The 24,206-nt window shown below is 36.2% G+C and overlaps 4 protein-coding genes across 10 annotated transcripts; 1 reads left to right on the top strand and 3 right to left on the bottom strand.

The window, feature by feature from the left end:
- Positions 1-10,509: 10,509 nt before the first annotated feature.
- LOC106653389 (40S ribosomal protein S9) lies at positions 10,510-12,793 on the bottom strand. 2 transcript variants are annotated; one of them, XR_002763411.1, is made up of 5 exons: positions 12,685-12,793; positions 11,844-12,073; positions 11,460-11,646; positions 10,850-11,230; positions 10,648-10,739 (listed from the first exon to the last, which is right to left on the bottom strand). XR_002763411.1 is itself a non-coding variant. In XM_014372792.2 (4 exons), exons 2-4 carry the CDS (start codon positions 12,064-12,066, stop codon positions 10,568-10,570), a joined length of 582 nt encoding a protein of 193 aa, XP_014228278.1. In that variant the 5' UTR covers positions 12,067-12,073; positions 12,685-12,793; the 3' UTR covers positions 10,510-10,567. The 2 variants fall into 2 exon arrangements, 1 of the variants encoding a protein (XP_014228278.1); XM_014372792.2 differs by lacking the exon at positions 10,850-11,230 and having other exon boundaries at positions 10,510-10,739.
- A 516-nt stretch (positions 12,794-13,309) lies between these two features.
- Positions 13,310-16,498, top strand: LOC106653387 (solute carrier family 25 member 38). 5 transcript variants are annotated; one of them, XM_014372787.2, is made up of 7 exons: positions 13,310-13,783; positions 14,144-14,280; positions 15,251-15,369; positions 15,428-15,512; positions 15,588-15,767; positions 15,829-15,997; positions 16,078-16,498. In XM_014372787.2, the coding sequence occupies exons 2-7, from the start codon at positions 14,227-14,229 to the stop codon at positions 16,362-16,364; spliced, it is 894 nt and encodes a 297-aa protein (XP_014228273.1). In that variant the 5' UTR covers positions 13,310-13,783; positions 14,144-14,226; the 3' UTR covers positions 16,365-16,498. The 5 variants fall into 5 exon arrangements, with proteins under 5 accessions (XP_014228273.1, XP_014228277.1, XP_014228276.1 ...); XM_014372791.2 differs by having other exon boundaries at positions 14,144-14,485; XM_014372790.2 differs by having other exon boundaries at positions 14,144-14,491.
- A 566-nt stretch (positions 16,499-17,064) lies between these two features.
- Positions 17,065-20,861, bottom strand: LOC106653435 (luc7-like protein 3). 2 transcript variants are annotated; one of them, XM_014372875.2, is made up of 8 exons: positions 20,512-20,861; positions 20,189-20,437; positions 19,892-20,116; positions 19,502-19,663; positions 19,160-19,410; positions 19,009-19,094; positions 18,825-18,926; positions 17,065-17,533 (listed from the first exon to the last, which is right to left on the bottom strand). In XM_014372875.2, exons 1-7 carry the CDS (start codon positions 20,614-20,616, stop codon positions 18,862-18,864), a joined length of 1,143 nt encoding a protein of 380 aa, XP_014228361.1. In that variant the 5' UTR covers positions 20,617-20,861; the 3' UTR covers positions 17,065-17,533; positions 18,825-18,861. The 2 variants fall into 2 exon arrangements, with proteins under 2 accessions (XP_014228361.1, XP_014228362.1); XM_014372876.2 differs by having other exon boundaries at positions 19,910-20,116.
- Positions 20,862-22,531: 1,670 nt separating this feature from the next.
- Positions 22,532-23,987, bottom strand: LOC106653299. Its single transcript, XM_014372700.1, has 5 exons — positions 23,769-23,987; positions 23,558-23,680; positions 23,302-23,493; positions 22,858-23,082; positions 22,532-22,768 (listed from the first exon to the last, which is right to left on the bottom strand). The coding sequence occupies exons 1-5, from the start codon at positions 23,985-23,987 to the stop codon at positions 22,532-22,534; spliced, it is 996 nt and encodes a 331-aa protein (XP_014228186.1).
- Between the last annotated feature and the right edge of the window lie 219 nt (positions 23,988-24,206).

Here is a 24,206-nt window from a genome sequence, read left to right as displayed (position 1 = left end):
TTACCGCGGCTGTATGCGCGCCCATAGGATATAAGGCAAGCGAGCGGATTGCGCGCCCCGGAATGGAGCATAATAACCGCTCGATTACGCCGAGCGCATCTGCTGCGACTACTACTATTATATGGCGCCGCGACGAGCAAGCGAGCAAATGCATTAGGGATTCGCGCAGCCGTTATCACGAGTATTCGGGAGCGACGGGGTGAAAATCGCGCCTAAGAACGAGAGAGAGAGAGACAGAGCTGTAAGTATGAGCTTAGGCAAATTTTATTCTCGCGCGCGCGCACCGAGAAGAGCCGAGGAGGCCCTGCGCACAAGCCGTTGGGAATTATTACGGCGCATTATAATACGCGCGTGCTCGAGGCAGCGAGTCAAGAATTGATATATAATGCCGGGAGGTGCGCGGGAGGCGCGGGGAACGTGCTATCCTTGATTTTTTTCGCACTAGATTGCGAGATATTGTCTTCTTTATTATTATTATTATTATTCGGCTTTGGCAGGACGCGCAGAGTCTGGCCTTTCTTCTCTGTTATTCGACGCACGAACTCGACTCCAGCGCTAATAATAATAGGTCTGAGTAATTTGCCAAAAATAAATGGCAGTTGTTCATTTCGCTCGTTCGTTTACTTCTTTGTACTTATTTGTTTACTTGTTTGTACAAGTTACATGGATTTTCTCGAGTGTCTCCGACTCTATATATAATAGCTACTCTTATGTGCGTTTGGCGTAAAAGCTGTAAAAAACTTTGGAAAGTGCCTCTCGGTAAAATTGTGCGTATCGTGTAACTGTCGTGTCAAAGTCGAATCGTGTTTCGCGTATATACATTCGCTAACATCTATCTAGACTTCGACGAGCGGCAGTAAAAAGTGAAACAAGAAAAAAACCTACTCCATTCCTTTATTAAGCATCGAATCGAACACGAATCGTCGTCGTGGAAGCTAACGCACGCGAGCACGCGTGTGCGTACAGTCGCTACAATTTATAATGTGAATAAAATTGCAATCCGATAGTCGTTCCCCTACTATCCTCCTTTTTTCGCGTTCGCCTCGTTCTCAATCACGGCTCATAGCCTATTATTGAATCCATCGGCTCGAGCGCGCGCGCCGGAAGAAACAGACGCGATCGCGATGATCGCCTCTCGCGTCAGCAGCAGAAACAACAGCAGCAGCAGCCACCGATGGCCACTCTCGCGCGCGCGATATGCTCGCCCGGCAGCATTGCAAAGATCAACCTTGATTCCGGCCTTTGCTCGCGCATTCCACGAGATGTATATGCCGAGTGCGCGAGAAATCGGCACGGAGTGCGAGCCGAGGCCCACTTGCACCGTACCTATAGACCTCGATTTTTACTCGCTCGCGCGAGCTCTCGTATTAACGACTTGGATCTGCGCTCGAGCTGCTTATCCTCGGGACTATATTTACATTTGCTCGCGTGCGAGCACGTGCGATGTAAAATTTGCAGCGAGCAAACACTGCGCGACAGTCCGCGTTAAAGAGAAGCTTCGTACGTACTTATCGCGCGCAATGACAAAAGTCAACTTTGTTTTTTCATATACTCGTGCGTTTGAGGATCCCTTCGCTAACACTGACTCTTTCACAGAAAATATGCTTGGTTTCAAACTCAAATCTTATAGTTATACTTATACGCTCGCGTATACGTATAAACCCCGTTCATACACTAGTGCGTGGTACTGTACATAAGCATGTATCAGCGCAGCAAATTACCGTTTTAAGCGACAATTTCCCTCGCTATTATAAGAGACTTGAACAATTTCATAGTACCTGCGATATCCGAAGCATGAATTAACTTGGGTGTACGATCGATAAATCTTTCCAAATCAATGTGTTTAGCTGATTGCATATATATGAGAGAATCTATAAAAAGTTGAATGTTCTAAAGTGATTTTGGATGATTTGGATAGCTCAGAAAATATAATTTCCCAAAATCATTATGAAAATTTTTTATATATGACTTGGGACAAAGGTCAACCTCGAAGGATTTGCTCCGATTATGTATTGTATTTATGTGAATTTTTAAAGTTTTCTGATATCTAAAGGATTTATGACATATCTCACATTCGAAGGGTTTGATATAATCATGTATTGTTATTACATGTTGCTTAAAAATACTCTTGGGTTAAAATGATCTTGCATTAAAAAAGTTTTCTAACATCATGAATTGAATTTGTGTATTTGTTGAGATTACTTTTTAGTCCAAATAATCGATGGCACACATCATACTCGAGGAGTATGCTTCGATTACTTATGTAACACTAGATCTGACATAGGCAGGGTCCTGATTTTGTTATGTTTACAGTTTTCCCGCGTATCAGATCTATATGTCAGTAGATTTTGCAAAAAAATGATTTTTTGATTTAAATATGTATGAGAATTTCTACAAATCACCAAAGCTGAAAATTTAAGTTCAAAATTGCGATTAAAATAATTGTCGTTGAACGCAAGTTGAGAACGTGGATAATGGTTCATTGAGTTTTTGAAAACGTAAGGAAATGCCTGAACTATTAAAACATTCATAGATATTTTGTTTGTTACTTTTTTAGCGTTCCTGTCTTCAAGTTAACGGGATAGATTTGCGTTTCGAGCTGAAATTTGAAAATACCCATATAAATCAAATAGTTGAAAATATTTTATGAAAATTCCAATCAATATTGCCCTTGATATTACGTTATTTTAAAGAATTGCTCATATATATTAACTGTAGGCACATGTAAAGTGTCGAGCCAAACGCATGTGTAAACGAGAGAAAAAATGGCCAATTGCACGTTAGTTGGCGAGTCTATGTCGGCGCGGGAAATGTGCATGCGCGACTCTTAGCCCATAGCTTTAACATACAGTTAAATTGCTCATTGCTGAGGTGTGTCCAGCATGGGTGTATATTTATAAACAAACGTCGTGCTGTGTGAGGCATCCCAACTATGTAACTGGTACATACTAATTGCAATATTTTACAAAATCATGTTCATTGGTCATTTCCTATCGGTATGTTAATTATTACATAAATAATGGGCTTGCAAAAAAAGTTGATGCTGGATACGTGAAATTCCGAGTGCAAATAAAGAATAGTTTCTTCTTCCCGTCCGCGATCAATACCGAAAGTTTTTTGAAAACTACGAAAACAAATTGTTTTCACCCTCCTTATGAATTGAAAAATATATGAAATATTCAGTTACTGCATTATGACGTTCCACATTCGAAGCATGACTTATACACAGCCGCATGTGCGTGTAGCTACACGCATCGAGATAGTATCGGCACCACGAGGAAGTAATAAGCTCGTATAGCCGCGTGGCTCGCACAGGTTCGGCATTCAAAGTGATTACGCGATCGCGAGTGCATCGACTGGATTGACCGCGTGAACATTTCACAGCAGGAATTACTAAGGATTTTCTCGGAGGCCGATTTAATCGTTCGCTGTATGCGCGCGATAAGCCTGCGCTGACGCAACGCGCTCGATTCAACGAAAAACGCGAACGAATAAATTGTGCACGCAGCTGTGTGTGGCGGTCGGAGTCGATCGAGCTGCTTGTTTAGGAAATTCGAACGTACACACGCGCGTATACGCGGGGGCCAAAGCACTAAAACGCATCCCTTTAAACCGAGAGCTAAGAAGAGCGAAGAATCAGAGTAAACAGCGGTGCACTGCACACCGCGCTTACATGTGTAGAGGAGACGTCATCCACCCCCGCGGGCGCTTCAAAGGCAAAGCCTCGCTCGGATTTCGCTGCGGAGCTTTTGGCATTGACGCGGGGGGGGCTATTGACTCGATCCGATCGCAGCGGCACACTGCGTGCAGCTGATCGATCAAATGTGTATGTATGCTCGGTGGCTCCCGTTTGTCTTTCGCGGCGATATATATACCCGCCGAGCGATCCTATATTCATGCCATGCACGGCGTGTACTCAAAGATATCGCGGAGGGAAAAAATATTTGTCGTCGTCGCCGCTTCTCGCCACACTCGATCGTTACGCAATCGACGAAAATTTATACCTAGCAAATAACCGCGGAGCTATGTGTACGCATCGATTCCTATGCTTTTTTCCGTATATATTCGTATCCTTTTTGACATCGTGCGCGCGCGTCCTGAGACATCGAAACGCAATTTCCAATCGCTAAAGATTATACGCCATGCAGTCGCGCGCGCTTGGTCATAAAGAATTCTCACCTTATGAATAATAATTCATTGAATCGTATGAATATAAAAAGCTCATGCATACGTATACCGCGCTGAAAAAGAATGGCTCTCTCGATTAATTTAGCAGCTCTTGACTAAACAAAAAGGACCGATAGAGATCGGCGGGAGCGCGAAATCGATGAAATATGCCTCGAACTTTGCATGCAACGCGCAAAACAGCAAAGATGCGCCGATGCGCGCATGCATCGAGTCGACAAAAAAAGAATTGTGTCGCGGTGAAAGCGCTGCAGCGAATTCCGCTTTGTCGTGTCAAGTGCAAAATCCTATACAGCGCGGATCCTCTGTAGGAGCTATTGCGTGTCCCAAGTCCGAGTTAGCTCCAGCGACAACGGTACATTCTCTATCTTTGCGTCGATGTGTTCCCAGTTGAAAAGCCCATCGTGTCACATTCATTTTCTAAAGCCGTTCATCCCAAGCCTTTAACCTTCACTTGGCTGTTTCATCTCTTGGTCTACGTACACAAGTAGGCTATGATATCGCAATGGTATCAAGTGTCAAAGTCTTCATCGTACACAAACTTGTTTCGTCTGGGGAGTGCTTTAATCTCTTTTCGATATGCACCGACACTTTTCCACTTATTTTGTAGAGCAGAAATTAATTCGCGTCGAGGAACAGATGTTTAATTTGCCGATACACATCGTCGCTAATTGACACAAACGATAATTTTAAAATCGATGTCAGCGGTGATGATAAATATTTTTCAACCAGTCGAATTGACAGAGAAATTAAAGAAACTAGCTTCCTTTGTTCCACTGGTATAAATTTAATGATAACAAGTTTTAGTTAGAAAGTGCATATTTTAATTTCGTCGCAGCGAATGCGATTTCCCACTTAAAGCCAAGCTAATTTTTCCCAACTATTTTAGTGCGCCAGCTATCTCTTAGTACCGCAATAAAAGACACTTGACTGCAAAGTTTTTAACTCAGATTGACGCTTGAAACGTGTTTTTTTTTATTCGCGAATGTGCAAGGAATTATATACGTTACGTGTTCAAGATACATGATATTTATTGCAGGTTTCAATATCTAAGCTTAGGAATATCTAGCATTCAGTTAAACAACGACAAGTTTAATGTTTCTAGTTTTATAATAATTGTCAAATTGATCCAGAATACAAATTTATGTAACTCGAGAGGCAGTTGAAAACAAATCGTGGCTACAGAGTTTTTATTTGCTCGTTAAGAAACTAATTTCAATTCCATCGTAAATGATATTAAAAAATTCGAGCGTAATTGCCTCAACACGTCTCTCCTACACGGCGCGTATAACGTAACTTTAACTGCATGCGCACGAGAGATAATAATCTTGATTAGCTTGATTAATATCGAGTAAAAATGAAATACACCGGGGCCCCCCCCTGTATACTCGTGCCCAAGCCGCGCACCAGTCGAACGCGAATTACAAATTTGACCCACGTAAACTTTGAGAGCGGCATTGCGCGACGTGCGCTCGCATTCCGCAAACGTGTACGCGCGCATGAATATAATGTAATGCAATAAACGTAAGCGTAAGATTTAATCAAAACAATCGTGAGCGTAAAACTTCCTTGAGCAGCAGGAGCAGAGAGAGAGAGAGATACGGCCGAGCGTCCATTAAGTCGAGTAGTTTCTCTCTTTTACATACGCGCTCGCTACGTGTAATGCATGACTAAAAAATACACGTATGACATATCTTCGGTGGTATACAATGCTATATAGCTTTTAGAGCTCGAGGACGCACGAGCCATCGCGGAGCAATTGAAGTGGCTGCCGAGGTGTACAGCAGCAGCACTACTACGTCCCAAGTCCCAAGTTACTGCACAGCCCTCGGTGGAATTCCCCAAGCTTTCATTGCGCATCGTGGGTATATATAGCCTTGGACTTAACATCGTCGTCCCCGCCGCCGCCGTTGCGAATTCGTATACGCACGTGTATAACAGCGGGAAAAGCACTAGATCTGCAGCGAGTGGAATTGACAGTCGACTTGATAGATGTACGCAAACGCCAACTCTTTGGCCTTTTTTTCTTCCGTACAAGCGTCAAATGAAACGATATATTTTGGTGAACTCGAGCTTGGGGCATGCGAACGCGACGCGTGCATAGGCAGTGCGAGAGCAGACGTTGAGCGAAGAGTATGTATGCATCGGAGACCCATAACTCATTGGGAAAAATATTTTTTATTAATTCCTCTGATTCTTCCTTTTTTTCGACGGTCTGGAGTTCCGCTCTCGAGGCTGCAAGAAATATAAGCTGAAGAAGTCAACATCCCTTGTATAGACGTTCCTTTCGCAATGATCAAAATCAAAGCTCTACATTGCTTGGCCGCTTGGATTAAGAGATATACCGTAATGCGCTCAACGAGATACGGTACGAGATAAGAAAGGACCCCGCACGAGATATCGCGGACACGAAATTGCTTCATGGACAAAAGAGATTCGCTTCGAAATTGATTCCGTCCCTGACAGGGACATCCTCTCTTGCATTCACGCGGCCAAGCTCATAAAAATTTCCCCGGCTCCCGCAGCTGCTCGCCTTTTATATAACGCTCTCATAATTACGTCTACTTAGATAGAGCTATTGTCGCCCAGCAGTTTTTTTTTTGAGCGTATAACGAATTCGAATATCCAAACAAGCCTTTTCTCGCTGAACGAGCTCTTCTTCCAGTCACTTTCCTTATAAAATGCTTGTGGCTCGGCTCTTTTTTACGATTCGAGAGGAGTGCGAAATTTTACCGCTGAATCCGGACTCTCACGTACGCACAGCATCTCTCGTTTTTTCTTCCAGCTGAATCGAAACACTGATAAAATTGCCACTCGCATTTTATATTACGACACAAGCGATGCGAGCGTCGATGCATTACGTGCGCTTATATAAAAAAAACCTCTTGGGAAGATAGGGCTGAGACTTGGGATTTTTGAGAAAAATTATTCAATTGTTGAATGGAGGCATTAAGTAAGTGTGAATTTGCGAACGTTTCACTTTCAGTGAAGTAAAATATTTAGTCTTCAAAGATTCGTTGTAGCCAGTTATAATAAGTATAATGAGTTTTGTCAATACGTCTAAAAATGTTGAACTAGGAATTGAAATTATTTAATCCAATTTTAACAGCAAGTACTTTAAACTATTCATTGACCCAAGACTGCAGAAGCTGTACTCGCAGCATTAATAAAATATTAAAGGGCATCTTTATCTTCGGTAAAGTCTATCTAGCTCCCCGAGGAAAAAGGCGGACACGACGAGTCTTTTTATTCGCACAATCTATTTCTCAAGCTTTTGTCCTTGCCGTCCTTGAGACAATCGCACGGCTTTCATTTTCATTTCGGCCATGTACTATGAATGTTTCAGGCACACTCATTCGCTCTGGCGATGGTCGCGACCTTTCTCAACTCATCCATTAAAAATTTACGCAGATGATACATCGTATTGAATCATGTTGAAATTACGAAAAATACTTGCTTGCGTTTTGCAGGATTCAGTTCAAAAGTAGACAAATAGTTTTTGGTAATTTTTTTTTCCGATGGAGAAGCCGAAGACCTTTAAATAAATTGGTTTTGCCGCGACGCGTTTCGTTCTATGCGTCTCTGTCTAGTCTCCCCGAGCAACAAGTTCCATCGAGTCGACGCGTATAAATGTCGTTAAAAATAAAAGTAAAAGTGCAGGTGCAGGCGCCGTAAATGTACATCGATATCAATAAGTCTAGGTAGACTAATTCTCAGAGTCGGAGAGCCGTACGCGTAAGTCGCGCGCACATAAACGCAACCTGGAAAATGGATAAAAGATTGCACGCGCAATTCTAACCGCATACGTAGTGCGGAGTGCCACTGTACGCACGTACAAGTGCGTGCAAGGATAATACCGCACTCGCGAATAGGATAAACAGACGGAGAAGCAGAGTAGCAGAGAGAAAGAGAGAGATAGCGAGAGAGGGAGGTACGGAAGGGAGATGAGCATTTTCTTGGCTTATTCCGCGGAAACAACGGACTTGCACTTTCAGAGACACATTGTGCGTACTATCTAATGCGTACACACGTCTCTCGAGGGACACTTTCAGGGCCCTCTCGAAACATAAAAACAGCACTCCACAGGAGTATATTTAAATAAGTTTCCTGCCCGACAAGTTCACGGAGGATCAATATTTTTAACTTAACATCGACACTGTGTAAATATGTAAAAAAGCCTGTAAATGAGAAAATATTTCAAGCTGTTAAAACACGTACGATAGACGTAACTGCGCACGACTCGTGTGTTTCGTAAGCTTACACTTGCATAGATTGCAAAAAGAAATTATCCAGAAAGCTTGATAATGGTTTTTGGACTTTTGTACGGCTTTGAATGGGATCGCGGAGCAAGATATTCTCCTTTAGTTTTACATGTAAAAATTAACATTTACTATATAGCTTGTTTATTTATAACTAGTAGGTATGTGGGCACGTGCGAACCAAGTCTGAAGATTCTTACATTTCGAATTACGCTGTCGGCCGTTGTCAAAAGATTTTTAAGATTTATTTATGTACACAGATACCATTTGCAACTCTTACACTTTCGAATTTTCGCATTTTTCGGCCAAGTTTCAATCTCGGATTCTTCGAGCGTACGAGTTGTATTTTTTAAATTGTCTTTCTACATACATCTGTACTCGGTGTTATGTAAAATGATAAATTCTTCACGTACGCAACTTGTTCATTTTTTATAATTCGACGATACTAGCTTGCTTGTACAAGCTTGTAAATGTCCGATAAAGCATAAATACAATATTTTTCAGGGCACATTCAACTCACAGATTTATATTCTCATAAATTATGCATACCATAATGCATTTCATTTGGCATAAGCGATTTCATTTTTATTACATAAAAATTATTATATGCTTTGCATCTTATATCCTTAAGCTCGCGATGTTCCAAAAAATGCATAGAAAACAGGTGTAATGTTTGCTGTTCTGCACGTCAAACTAACACCTTAATATTGAAAAGATCAACATTCTGATAATACCGAGACTCTAAATTTCAAAAATAACAGGTAAGTTGAATTTTTTAAATGAATATAATTATACTCACAAGTAAAACTCTTAAATACTCAACACCACCTAGTTTTCAGATACTAAAAATAAAATTTTTAAATAATTTATTAAACAAAAATGTGCAACTGTAGTGTCTAATAAGTAAACAAGAATTAAAAGACTATTTAGAAGACATTTCACAAAATAAAGTTATTAGTCATCAAAGAGGATGAAAATACGTATACGTCCGAAAACTAAATGCTACTGTTCGAAGTATTCATTAAATGTCTGTGTAAGTATGCATATTAGTTTTCATGTCATAAATATATGCCTTTCAAAATATTCAGTAGTGCCATAAGCAGTAGCAATCGGTCAAAGTAGAAAATTTGCTCTCGTATTTAGTACAATTATAAGATGTTTAAAGTTTATTATGAGTATAAATTTTGAAAAATTGATACTTGTATAAAAGCTGCCACGATAAAGGGGAAAATCAGCAACCCTCTTTGAATCAGGAGTTTTGATATGACGCTTCCGAAGCTATAATATCGATGTATTTTACGTAACAGTATCGATATCAAAATGTACGTTCGACGTTCTTGGTGCGAGCTCAAAAGCATAACAAGCACGACATGTCTCATGATCGGAGCACCGCTGCAAATCCGGTCATTCCGCACACATATACCTACAGACTCCTAAGCCCATTAAGCTTGCGCGATGTAGCAGTGGGACAAAAAATGTGCAGTGTCCGCGAAAACCCATACTAAGCGCTTATGTATACCAGAAAGAAACCTTTGAAGGCGACCCAGCACTGCATAGGTCACTTTTTCCGTGTTTAAGTCACTCAATCCATACTCGTTGTTTTCTACATTATTTTAATTAGCAAAGAAAACTCTTACTAAGGCGTTATTGCTGATCAATTTACACAAATAATTGTATAAACTAAAGTTTACTAACTTTTAGTTGCATTGATACTATTTAATTTAATGACTGACTATTTAATTTGCTTGCAAAAACATAGAAGTATTTACTTACTACAAATTAGTTACATGTTATTTTGCAACGTAAAAACTAGTCTTGAAATCAATTTTTGTATGCAATACTACTGTTTCTGAAGATTCATTAATAAAATTTCGACTTTAACTTTAATAATGTTTGAGAATCGATAACTCCTTTTAACAATCTTTTATTCTGTAACAAATTCCAAAAATTTGATCATGCATGCTCAAGTAAGTTGTAATGATGTATTTAAAGGACAAAAAGGTTCATTAACTTCTATGTATAAGTAGATAGAATGAATCAAAGGTTATTAATGAGAAAAATCGTGATTATGTAAGTTTTATGGACTTTTTATTTATTTAAGAAAATATAAGCCATCATATGGTTTAATCTTCTTCTTCTTCAGCTGGGGCAGCAGCAGCTCCCTTGCGAAGATTCTTCCTCTTTACACGGCCAGGGCGGCCGCCACCGAAGGGCGACTTCAGAGAGAAGTCAATATGTTTCTGTGAGTCCAAGCGAACAATGAACGATGGGATGTTCACAACTTGTTTGCGGACGCTGGAAGAAAAAATAATAAATCATAAGTTGAAATTTTTCGATTTATTTTTCACTTCAATATGCAATTTTCTCTCGTTATAGCAACTATATATTATTAAAGAAAATTGTACCAAGTTTAAATGCAAAGCCATATTTTAGCATTGCAATGTACGGCGTTATGTGCTAAACACTGTTTAGCACATAAGTGGCCAGAGTGAACAATTTACAGGCATTGAGCGGTACTATGAACACTTAAGTTGCCTATTACGGACTATAAGTATTAAAGTACTTTTATTACTCAAGTGGCCTGATCGAATCATTTTTAGCAGACATTAAGTACCAATTTATGTTTGAATACTTAAGTGGCCTGATTGAATCAAAGTTAACAGACATTAAGTACCAATTCATATTTGGATACTTAAGTGGCCTGAATGATCAACTCATTTTCAGAAAATATTTTTCTAGATTCAAGTTTCGTCATCCCAATGCCAATGAATCACTCCGAAGCATGACTAAAAATTTGACATAGGTCAGAAAACAGTTTCACCTTAAGTGATAATTAAGTTTAAATTTTACATATTGTATTCTGATATGAAATTGAATATACAATAGTATATATTCAATGATTAAGTCAGAAATTATTATAGCCTTAATGATTAGAAACAGTCTGCTTGTACAGATATTTCTTGCCCAGACAATAAGGCATAAATTTGATTAAATTTAAATTGATTCAATGCATACCGGATGTGTCTTTGACGGATCAAAACACGAGCGTGATGGATAGACTTGGCTAATCCAAGCTTGAAAACTTGGGTCTGGAGACGTCTTTCCAAGAAATCTTCAATTTTCAAGCCCAAAACGTAATCAAGCTTCATGCGGCCTTCATCGAGGACACCAATGCGAACCAGACGTCTCAAAAGTGCATTACCTAAAATGAAAAAATGTCAAACTTAAGTATTTCATTCCATGATGTAGATTATTATGTAATTTTTAATAATTTCTTCAGATTAAGGATATCATTTCAAAGTAAATTCAGACAAGAGGTGTCAGAATATAAAGAGTTTATCATCATTTTATAAAATTAGAGGTTTTTATACTGATAGGATATGAGAAGTATATGCTTACCTTCGAAAAGACGCTTGGGGTCTTTCTCTTCCAAAGTGAGCAGCTCTCGGGCAGCTTTACGGATTTTAGCCAAAGTGTATTTGACTCTCCATACTTCACGCTTGTTCCTCAGACCATATTCACCAATAATACGTAACTCTTGATCAAGACGAGCCTTTTCATAAGGTCTTCTGGGGGTGACATAAGTCTTGGAAAAGACTGATGGGATTCTACCGTTGACCATGGTCGCTCTGTACAAATATATCGATTTTTATTAGTTTCCAGGTTGATAGTAATTTCAATTAGATTGTTAAACATTGGTTTGCATGTATTCTAATATGAAGTCAAGTGAGCAATGGTATTCACTTGATGATTAACATAGAAATTGATATAGCCTTAATGATTAGAAACGTTCTGCATATTAACAGACATTCCTTGCCCAGACAATAAGGCATATTTCAGTGCGAAAATGATTGTTAATGCATTCGAGGTTAGATCCGGAACGGCATCCATTAAATTAACCTCTAACCGGGCAAACATGTGCTCAACAATTCAAGTCGTAATTCAACGTAACATTATTGAAATTTACCGTATTACTTATAGAAAATTACATTACATAGTTTAATTCACTCGAGCAGTACGAAGATCGATAGTTATTAACGATAATAGATTGACGAAATTATAACCGTAAAAATCGCGGCACGTGGAGGAATATGCATTCGCGGAACAATCATTTGCACATAAAATAGTTTATGTAACAAATAAAAATGTATTGAAAGGAAAGTTAAAATAGAATTACATGAGACTGTAATAAAGAATAAATAAAAAAAGGTAAAAAGTAACTTAATGAAAATGAACTTACGTATTTCTTTAATACTTGGCGACCAAAGAACCGTTTCCTCGAGTCTACGATATAGGAGTGAAAGAGTCGGAGCCAGAACCAAGCTACTCACCTAAGGATCGCTGGGCGCTGCCGTCACGCCGCACTACGCGCAACCGCCGGCGAACACTCATTTCCATTTTAGCAAAATCAAGTGGTAGCCACTTTTGCAGCGCCGTTTTCAAATTTTCTAAAAGTACTATGTTTTTTATCAACTTTTTATTTGTAAAAATGTTCAACTTGAAACGCACAACTTCCTACTACATGTCTTTTTTCATTTTAGCTTTTATTATATTACTTTAATAATTAAAGAAATCTCTTAAAAAATTTAATTTCGAGGAAATAAATAAAACTAAAGTAAAGTATGAAATTTCATACTATTCCATCAGATTGTCAAGATTTTTATCGTAAAAATGAGTATTTCAATATTGGATTCATTTACTATGAAAAACTAAATTAATTTTTAAAACTGTAAAGATTTGTGTAGTCACAGGATCAATGTTCTAATGTTTTATTGTGACGTCACGTAACTTTAAGAATGAACAAAAGATTAATTGTATACGGACTTTTAAACGTATATTGGTATGGCTAAGCCCTTGAACTTTATTTTATTACGTCTCTGTTTCTCAATATACATACGCATTACGCACCTGTGCATATATGCTATGCTAGAAGTTTTTCAATCTCCATCTAGTCTGCAATAGTAACATACATTTTACACATCTGTAATTGCTTAAACGCTCATTTATTATTGACAAATATTTTAAAATGATGTCGATCGGTGCATTAACTTTACATGAGAAGCTTCTGTTTGAGTATAACATAACTATCGGTTTTTCAACTTTAAAAAGAAAAATGAGAGAAAATACAGGGTGAACAAAAAGTTTGCTGTTTTCAATGAAAATCGTCTGCTGTACTATGTCAAACTATTCAGCTAAAATTCTCGTGGGAATAATAATAAGACATTTACGTCACAAAATAATCAAGAAATCACCTACGTCGTTATCATGTAAACGGGAAACGATATAGGATCAGTCAATAGACGCTTAATACATATCTTAAGCTTTGATTCCGAAAAAATGTAAGTTACGATCGAAAATTACGTCATCTGTTTATTACGTATTCACATTATTACAAAACGTTGATGAGTTTCAATAACATATGAATGAAGTATTAGTTCTATTCGTCTATTTGATAATAACATTTCACGAATATTTGAACCATTGCATGCCAAATAAATTGACATATCTATCTATAACCTACTTCGTAAAATTTTAGAATAAAAATCTCTATAACGTCGTTCAACGTAATGTTGTTATTTAGTAAAATTTTCCATTTCTCTTAATTTGCCATATTTTTAATAATCGATTCTTGAAGTATCAATAAAAATAAACTATAACTATGTATACACTATTATTAAAACATTTTTATTTATTTTTAGCACCTTGAGGTTTAAGAAGATTAAAATTCAATCACACTCTCTCAGTGGTATCTACTAAATTTTATTTAAAAATATGCTTTGATATGCATAGCCAGTCAATTGACCCCGAAAGTGAGGAAACATTGATAAGCCAAGATGTAAGTATCACAGAAGCTGAGAACATCCATTCAGTATTTCGTAAAACTTCAAGACATAATACAGGGCTAATAAGAAGCAAAACTCTTAAGACAGTAATTTAAAATATATTTTACGCTGTGATGAATTTATTGTTTCTAGTGCCATGGTTTAAGTGTATCAACTCAGTTTAAAATATTTTCATTTATAATGGAAAGTTTAGGAGGAGTGAGTGTAATAATAATTATCTTTTAAATTTGAAACTCAAATTTGAACTAATGTGAATGTCATTACAATTCTTTATCTATAATTAAAAAATTAAAAAATTTTTAAAATTCAAAAAATTTGGAACTGTTTGAGTTTGAAAAATCATTTTATTATGTCTTTTCATAAATTTTGACAATTTTCTCAAAATTGGATATAATGAGATTTTTCGTTTAAATTGAAAAGACTATGAGATTCATGAAAAAATATTTTTAAAACATTTGTAAGTGGAAAAATAGTGTAAATTAGTATCTTGTTATTGTGCTTCTTTGTATAGACCCCCCATGAAGTAAATAGCTCAACAAACAATTAATCAATTAAAAATTTGTTTATTAAATATATTTACAAAATATATTAATATCAATATATAGTAGAAGTGGAAGGTAAAATTTAATTTTGACAAATTGAAGTTATTGCTAAATACATTTATAATTATTACAATGAAGATATCGACCCCCCAGGAAAATTTCTTCAGATAAATCTTTCCTTTTGTCAATGATAATAAGTCACGTGAAGAAGCTCAATAGATATTCCATTAGTGGTTTAAATTCTTATTTATGAACATTGATAAAATATATCTTCAATTGAGAAATTATGCTTCATAGCCTTTTGATACATTGTCACACATTCTCATTCCTCAATTGCAATTAGAGATAAATGACCATTACTTTATGTTATTAAAAAAGCTTATATCGTTTATAAGAAAATTTATCTCATTTTTTATTTCAGTATCCAGTTTTGAAATCATTTATAGCTGGGTCATTCTCTGGTACCTTTTCCACACTTTTGTTTCAACCTCTTGATTTGATTAAAACAAGATTACAAAATAAAGTCAATCATCATGTAGGGTATGTAAAAATGATCATTTTGAAAAAATTATTACTATAATGAAATTATTTTTTGTAGAAATCAAAAAAGTGGTATGATGTCAACAACAATATCTATCATTCAAAAAGAAAATATTTTTGGATTATGGAGAGGAATCACTCCTGTAAATACTTTTTTTATAATAAATTATATACACTTCAATTTGTAGTTTTTAAAAACGTTTTATAAATTTTTGCAGTCTATGACAAGAGTTATTCCAGGGGTGGGACTATATTTTTCAACTTTACATTGGCTTCAAAGCACTTTAGACTTATCAGATCCAATTACACCTGCACAAGCTATTTCTCTAGGAATAACAGCTAGAACTATATCAGGCGCATTACTAATTCCAATAACAGTAGTGAAGACAAGATTTGAGGTATGAAAAGAAAAAAAAATTATAAATAAATTACATGTTATGATGTGTCATATACTTACAGAGTGGTGTGTATAAATATAACAGCATTAGTGAAGCTCTTAGACTCATACACAAGCATGAAGGTATTAGAGGACTTTCAAGTGGCCTTATTCCAACACTTTTACGTGATGCACCATACAGTGGATTATACTTGATGTTTTATACTCAGTTAAAAAATTTAACATCTAGAGGTAAGTAGTTACAAGACACAATTTTCATGATTAATGATGAATCAGTGAAACTTTAAATTAGGTATTTTTTTCTGTCTTAGAATTTCCGCGGTATAGTGAATTGCCAGCTACTCACTTCAGTTGTGGAATTATGGCTGGTATTTTTGCGTCAATTGTAACACATCCTGCAGATGTTATTAAAACTAAAATGCAACTGTATCCAGAAGAATTCAAAAGCCTCAAAAGATCTTTTATCTTTGTATATAACAATCATGGGATTTTAGGATATTTCAAAGGCATTGTACCTCGTATGCTTAGGAGGACACTAATGACTTCAATGGCTTGGACTGTTTATGAGCAAATCACAAGAAATATTGGTTTAAAATAACTTAATGGTTAAGACAAAACCGTTTGCAGTATTGTTCTGTTGATAGTTTGATTTATACATTTGTAAATTGAATTTATTGTAAATATTCACCTACTACTTATAAGTGCCTTTTTATTAAGATTTTATGACACATTGCAAAAAAATAAATATGATTTTATTTTCAATAAAAATATTTTAATTATTACTTATTTCAAGAGGATGCTCAATCCATTACATAAGTTCCCTTATCAAATAGTTATTATATTAAAATTCAGAAGTATAATTATGAACGACTGAATTCAATAAACACAAATAAAGTTAAGAAATTAATGTTTATCTCACTAACCAACTATATATTATTATGTTAACGTTTTGTCAGTTCAATGCTGACCTCTCCAAGTCAGCAAGTCAATTTTTATTTTTAAGAGATCAGAATTTGTCTGACAAAACATTGATGTAAGAAAGTAATGTTAGTGACATAAATATTAATTTTTCAACTTTAATCGTGTTTATTTAGGTATTCCCTTTATGATCATATTTTTAAATTTTAATCTAATGTCAAAAAAAATGTCAATTCGTTTTTTTTCCATTTCTTATACAGTAAAATGTTGATTAGGTATTTTAAGAGACAGGTTTAAAAATTGTTATTTTCAATCTGGTTTGACTTAAATGCCTTATTTTTATTGGAATAGAAAAGTCAATAAAAATTCATATTTGATTCTTTAATATTTATTTATTCAGCCCTATGCCATAAGTAGGTTTTATTTTACATAAGTTTTGAAAACCAATAATTGAAGTTAGACCTCAAATTCAAAAATTCTCTTTACATTTTATTGTATCAACAAATTAGAAGACTACAATGTATCAATACTACTATTTCATTATATCTTTATAATGATAATATTTATAATGAATATTGTTAAGTTTGACAATCATCTAATTTTACTTGAAACACTTTAAATTTATAAACAAATTTAAAAACCTATGAATGACGGTGTCCCATGTAATCAAGTCACATCTTTTCTCCATCAATGAACGTTTACTCCAGTAGAACATCCATTTTTGAAGTTATATGGTTAAACAAAAATCTCAATGATAAAAAGGATATCTTTACCTTGTATAAAATTTTAACTTTCATTTCTTGGTATGATTGGTGTATGCTGCATGAAATCCCTCATGAAGATTTGCGTCTGAAAGAAAATAAATATTTTTGTAAAATTATTAAAAACAAAGCACTTTATCAAATTTGTTAGGCACAAAAATATTTGTATCAAGTACTCTAAAATGGATAAATCATCATTAAAATTGTCCAAGAACAGAACACAGCAGAATTTAACTAAATAAATCCAAACTTTTCAAAGTCAGTTCAATTGTCAAAAAGACATTTTTCATAAAATGAACCAAATTTTTTTGGCACATTTGTTTATTTATAAGCTTAAGCAAAGCAAGATTAAAGATTACAATTTGAAAAGGATATTTTGCATCTGTATTGTACTCTAGTTAACATTCTTATTTAATGCAAACAAACTCTTCGTTATGATTAAAAAAAACTTATTATTTTCTTATAAAATAAGACTTGACTCGTATAACCCTTGATAAATTTTATATATTCAGCTCTTAGGGGCTTTCTCATAAACTGTGCATTAATAAAATTAATTCCTAGATTTAAAAAAATATTATTAACAGTTTTTACGGGAACATATTGGTTTTATTTTAACGTATTATTAAGTAATAACGAGATCGGGACTTACGTAGTGTGATGTTAATTTAATTTTAGAACTCGATTTATTTTCAATGAAAGTTTGATTATCAAAAAAAAATTTAAGTATGAAATAAGGATCTTCATAATAAATTCAGACTCAACAATACTTTGCTACAATTATTACTACAAGATTTCGTGTTATAATCTTGTAATTATTTAGTATCCGATCTTTAACGTTTTACACTTTATTTTATTTTATCTATAAGAGGCCATGTTTATCATTCCGCCATAAATACCTCTGATATTCTCAGCAGAAGCTAGGATTGTATAGTCAGTCTCACTGGACACAGTCGAGGCAGGTTTACAGAAGTAGGCACTGTTTCCTCCGTAAAATCACTAATTTTTTTCAATAAAAATACTCTACGCTGTCCTTGGAATTTATACAAAATTTGTGTAAAACCTAAACACATAATATTTTCGAACCAAAACAAGTGTAGGTATACCTTCTCCTACCTCGTTTTGCAAAATTTATATGTAAAGGAACTTTTTTTTATAACGTCTCAACATTTGAAAATCGATCATTTCGTCCTATTTTTATTTATGGGAAAAAAGTTCAACATTATAATAAATTACCGAGTTTTAAAATAGGCAGCTTTAATTTAAATATTGACATGAAAACCCAATGAAATTCCATGTTGAGGTGCAACTAATAAAGCTTACCTGACAAAATAATCTGTAGGGTAATTGAGACGTTAAAAGTAAAAATGGCTAGTGCATACCTGAATTTCTGCTCACTCACTAACCAATCAAGAGCAGCTATTTGCGACTTGGACTTCTCGATCGATGACGATTTCGATTTTTATGGTGATGATCATGATTTCCTGCATAGATATATAGATTGATCAAAAATTCCAATTCAAGATTTCCATTATTTTTTCTGACATTCAAATATTTATATTTTACCTCTATCTTTGTAACGACGGTCATCTTCTTTATGCCGATCATGTTTTTCTCGTGACTCATTGCTTCTACTTCTTTGTTGGTTATTTCTGAAATTCATAAAAAATATTATTTTTATATAAACCTTAAAATTAGTGTAAAATAAAATTCGTACCTGTGCACGTCGTGTTCTCGTCTTTTATGCCTATCATCTTTTTCATTATCATTCTCTGTTTCTCTGTCTCTAATTCGTTCCCTATCCCTATTTCTGTCCCGGTCTCTTCTATCCCGATTGACATCTCGACGTTCGTGATCGCGATCTCTATTTCGATCTCTTCTTCGCCTATCATCATCGCCTCCTCGCGCTCGTCGTCTATCGTCATCTCTTCTCCGTTCTTTATCTTCGCGATCTTTCTCTCTTTTATCCTGAAAAAATTATTAAAACATAGTTAGTTAATTAATTTCTAATAAAAATCGATGATGCAAATTTCCTTTTACAAACAAAACTATAACTTACCAAAATATCTTGAAGAGCTGCTTTCAATCTAGCGTATCCAACGTGTTGTTTTCCCATTAAATGATCATCTATCCTTTGCTGAGCATCTCCAACTATCAAGAAAGCTCCGCAGACATCGCACACTTCCATTTGTTTTTCTTGAGCAGCTGCCAATTCAGCAGTCTGAAACAGTCAATTAGCGTTGTAAAATTTTTCTAGTAAATTAGATATTCTATATTGGATATGCTATATTTTTTATTTATTAGTAGGTGAAGTGAATATGGGTATTGAAATAGAGTAGAGTTATTTGAGAAAATTATTGCATATAAAAAAAAGTACATAAAATAAAAAATAGAAAATGGAGACAATCCAATAAGAAGTTTACTTGGATAAAGGAATTAAGGAGCATACCCAGTTAGAATCATTCACCTGGTTGTAATGGCTGTTGTCATTAGACTTTTGTAATGTTTCCCTTTCTTCTTTTAGTTGATCGCACAAACGCATTAAACCTTGGGCTTGTTCGACATTTCCCTGTATTCCACATTGCTCAGCTTCTTCAACAAGTTTATTAATTTTTTCTGAAAGCAGAGCAATTTGCTCTTCATTTTTCTGAGTTTGGGCCGGAGTCAAAGTCGTCTTAAATGAAAGATCTTGGTTAATTTTACTAATCTCAAAATGCATTGCATAAAAGATAAAATTATTATTTACCATATCTTTATTTCCAATGAGGGCTAACCTTTGTTTGCCTTTGACAATTTTGCGCTCAACCTCTGACAGCATGCTTTGACAGAACCTGATGAATTCATCTTCATACTGCTGTTTACGAAAAGTATAAGGAGCTTTTTCATAAAGTTCTTTTGCTTCATCATCATGAACTTTTGTGCACACCCCCAAGTCAGCTCTGGTATTGACAAATAAATCATGGGGGCAGAACTTGACAAAGTACAACTTACAAAACTGAAATAACATGAATAATTTAATTTTCATTTTTCATTAGATAGTAAAAATTTCGAGGTAGGTAATGGTCTCACCTCCGGATCCTCCCAATTAATTTCTTTGGGTTTTTCGTTTGGTAGAATGTTGCGGTTTCTACCCATAAGCTCGTCGAGCAAAGCTGCCGCAGCTGCCGCAGCCATGATTGTTATTTTGCGATTCGTGCACAGACACTTGTTCCAACAGGAAACTTAAGTTGTAAAGATAGCTACTATTAGTAATTCGGTTCTGAAGATTGTTTTGTTTAATTAGTAGTCGTCAATGGTTTAAATGCAAGCCAAGTTTTAACGTAAAAAGAAGCATCAAAGACCCAATTGATTAAATTAGTTCGAAACATTGAGAACAACAACGTCGTCAGTAACAACCGTCGCCATGTTTTCAGGGCATAATCATAATTGAAACATGGTGGAAGAACTAGGAACTAGTTCGCGCTTGCCACTTAAAATTTCTAGAAGATTAGGGTCCACTTGCAATGCGACGATGTGGCTCATAGGGTAATTACAATTTTTTCTTATTATTGCGTTTGCTTGAAAAAACTTTTCCCGTATCGATAAAATTTTATATTGAAATATTTAAATATTACCGACCAAGCCCGATTTCGTTTTTCACATTCTAGTCAAGTCTCAGTCTTCTGTGTACAAGATTTTGTGAATCGTGCTATTATTGAAATGATGAACTTTAATAGTTGAAAGTTAGAGAATTAAGGAGGTTCGGGAGTCTCAGCGAAATGCAGCCAAATTTTTAAAACACGTTTAATTGCTTTGAAACTTTATAATATGAATGTTAATATTAAAATACAACTTTTCACCGCAAAATTTTGTTAAAATGATGAAAAAATTTTTTGACCTTTTAACATGGTTTCTTACGAGAAATCATGAATTTTCGCTTTCAATGAGCATAAACATAATGTAAAAAAACAAAAACTAAATAGAAAAAAATACGTACATGTAGGAAATTTAATAAGGAATAATTTGACTGCAAAAAGAAGTTCATCGACCGTATAGTTATCGAGAAATAAATTGTTATGTGTAAAAATTCGTGGGTCATTTGCGCGTACCCTAACCAACAAATGAGCTAGAACAACAAAAATATGTGCTCATTCGACTCTAATGACAAATAGAGTATTGTTTTAAGCCTAAAACATCGAAAAAAACTCATCAAAATGATTGAATTATTAAAAATAGCTATAATTGTGTGCCAGCTCATTGAAAAAACCTACAATTTCGTGTTATTTCGAAGTTGGCAGCGCTGAAAATTTAACATTGGAAGTATAGGAGCCCCTCGCGTCCCGCTTCGTCCCCCTCTGAGACTCCCGAACCTCCTTAAATGATTCTTTTCTCGCACATATTCTTGTGAATGTCAATTGAATTAAAATAATAAACTTGGTTAATTTTCGCAAACTTTGGAGTTGCTATATAAAAGTAAAAAAAAAGTCAAAAGTTTACTGAAAACTCATGATAAATAGAGGCACTTACGGTGAAAGTCAGTACAAGTAGATAAACATTGTAACAATTTTATTATTTAAATTTCTTATACATTTTGTTTTATAAAATTCGCATTTACATATACGTTGAACGCGTTATATATTCAAGCGTGTGATAAAATTAATACGATTTTTTCTCACTTAAATTGTTTGGTTATTTATAATATACAAATAAAGGTAAATGAATAATTTCATTAACGATATAGTTCATATGTACAGTCTCTTGTGCATGCCGCACGACAACGATTTCTTTTAATTTCTACATTCCTGGTGATTCAGCTAAGGCGTTTAAATCGTTGGAATCGCGAGCTCAACTCTTTCCTTTAATGTATCATGCATTTTTGGCTATACGATAATTGCGATTTATAAGTAAATGAATTAATTCGTTTGTATGATGTATTATATAAAAGTAAAAAAGATGAAAGTATGAAACAACGCCGATATCGCGACGTATACGCTTTCATAAACAGAGAAAAAATGCTTGAATTATGAATCTACGATTCGATTTGTAGAATTCTGCATTGGCCATCGAGTCGTATATAGTACGAAACTACTCGAAGCGTCGAGGACTATTTTTACTCGTAATCTTCCTCGTCGGGTCTGACTTGAGGAAACCTTCTGAGATTTTGCGCGGCCGACAGCTGCTGGGGTCTTCTCTGCTGCAGAGGAATATTAACTTCCTCGGGGCTGCGGAAAACCTGATTGATGGGGAAGCGATACTGCTGCGGCGAGGCGGTCGACTGGGGACGCACCACGTTGGGGATGCTGTTGGCGGTGGGCGCGACGTGCTGAGTAGGAGTGTTGATGTAGATCTGCGCAAGTTTATCCAAAGATTAGATATTATGCATTTGATTTTCCGGGTAGATATAAAAAGGCAGGAGTATAATATTTTTATACTCACGGGCCGTCTCTGCTGGCTCGGCGTTCTGTAAGACTCTGAACTTTCACGCTCGTCCGTGTAGATGTCGGCCGGGAAATATCTCTCGCTGTATCTTATCGTTACGTTGGGCTTGCTCTCGGCCTCCTCCAAGTTCAATGGCTTGTACAGGTACTCGTTCACGAAGTGATACTGCGAGCTCTTTTTGCAGTTTATGTCGCCGTTGGGCGGCATGCAGATTAAATGCACCTGATAAACATCATCGAACCAGTTAATCAAATGTTACGGCGCAGCGAGGCAGAAACCCGTTTTGAATAGAAATTAGACTGCGCGCGCTCGTATACATACACCGACACGCGCTCTTTTTATTCTTCACTGACGTGTGTACGCGCGCGACTCATGTATACACACATCTCGCTCGAGCTATTTTTAATTGCAGCACGATAATCGTGCGGTGCATTGACATACCTGGTGGAAAGTGAAACCTTCGGGGCAGATCCAGGAGTGCCTGGCATTGTCTTGGCAGTAATGGAATACTTCGCAATTGAGCTCTTCATCGGCGTAGTATCCCGTTTGTTTTCCGACGCAGTCAAATTTACTCTGGGGCAAGAGAAGACTCAGACGATCGGGTTCTTCCTTTTCTTCCTCCAATTCTTCCAGCTGTCAAAAAGAACAAGAATCACTCAATCTTTTCTCGGTACCGATTGAGAGGCAAAATAATTACCGGTCCATTTTTGGTAAACTGTTGGGGTCCACCGCGTATCTGCACGCGTGGATTCGCGTTTATCCTGATCGGAGTCGGTGTCCGGTACTCTTGAGATCCATCGATGCTCGGCTTTCTGTACACCTGCGACACGAATCCAAAAAATGTACATCACGAACGGGATCGAGTAAGGTCGCCGAGATCGAAATGAGAGAAAAAAGCATACGATTACCTGTTGCGCGCTGGGATTGCGATAGATGGGCGCGGGCGACGGGCTCGGCGTGACGGCGTTGTCCTCGTAGCTGGTGTCGCGGTATCCCGAATTGGCGAAGTTGTAAAGCGGACCGATGTTGGCCGCTTTGCCGTTGAACGCCACCGAGCGAGTCTCTATGTTGTCGTATTGGCCCGCGGCCAGCGCGGCGGTACACAGTAGCAGGTACAGCCGGTACATGTTTTTAATGCAAGTATCCTCCTCTATTGGAGTCTGCAACACAATGAAAACGACGAGTTTGAGTGAAAATGCGAAGATGTCGTCTGAGCATTTAATTTTTCGAGAAAAGGATCTTTCAAATACACCATGAATACTGCACGCGAAAAATTGAAGAAACTTTCGCAAAACAAATTTTCTTACATTGTCTAAAAATGTGTTCGGTTTGAGACGCGCGTATAA

This window comes from Trichogramma pretiosum, unplaced genomic scaffold (genome assembly GCF_000599845.2).
Source record: "Trichogramma pretiosum strain Unisexual culture from Peru unplaced genomic scaffold, Tpre_2.0 scaffold93, whole genome shotgun sequence".
NCBI classification, from domain to species: domain Eukaryota; kingdom Metazoa; phylum Arthropoda; class Insecta; order Hymenoptera; family Trichogrammatidae; genus Trichogramma; species Trichogramma pretiosum.
The sequence above is the reverse complement of the archived record's forward strand: the minus strand, read 5'-3'. Positions and strand labels throughout refer to the sequence as shown.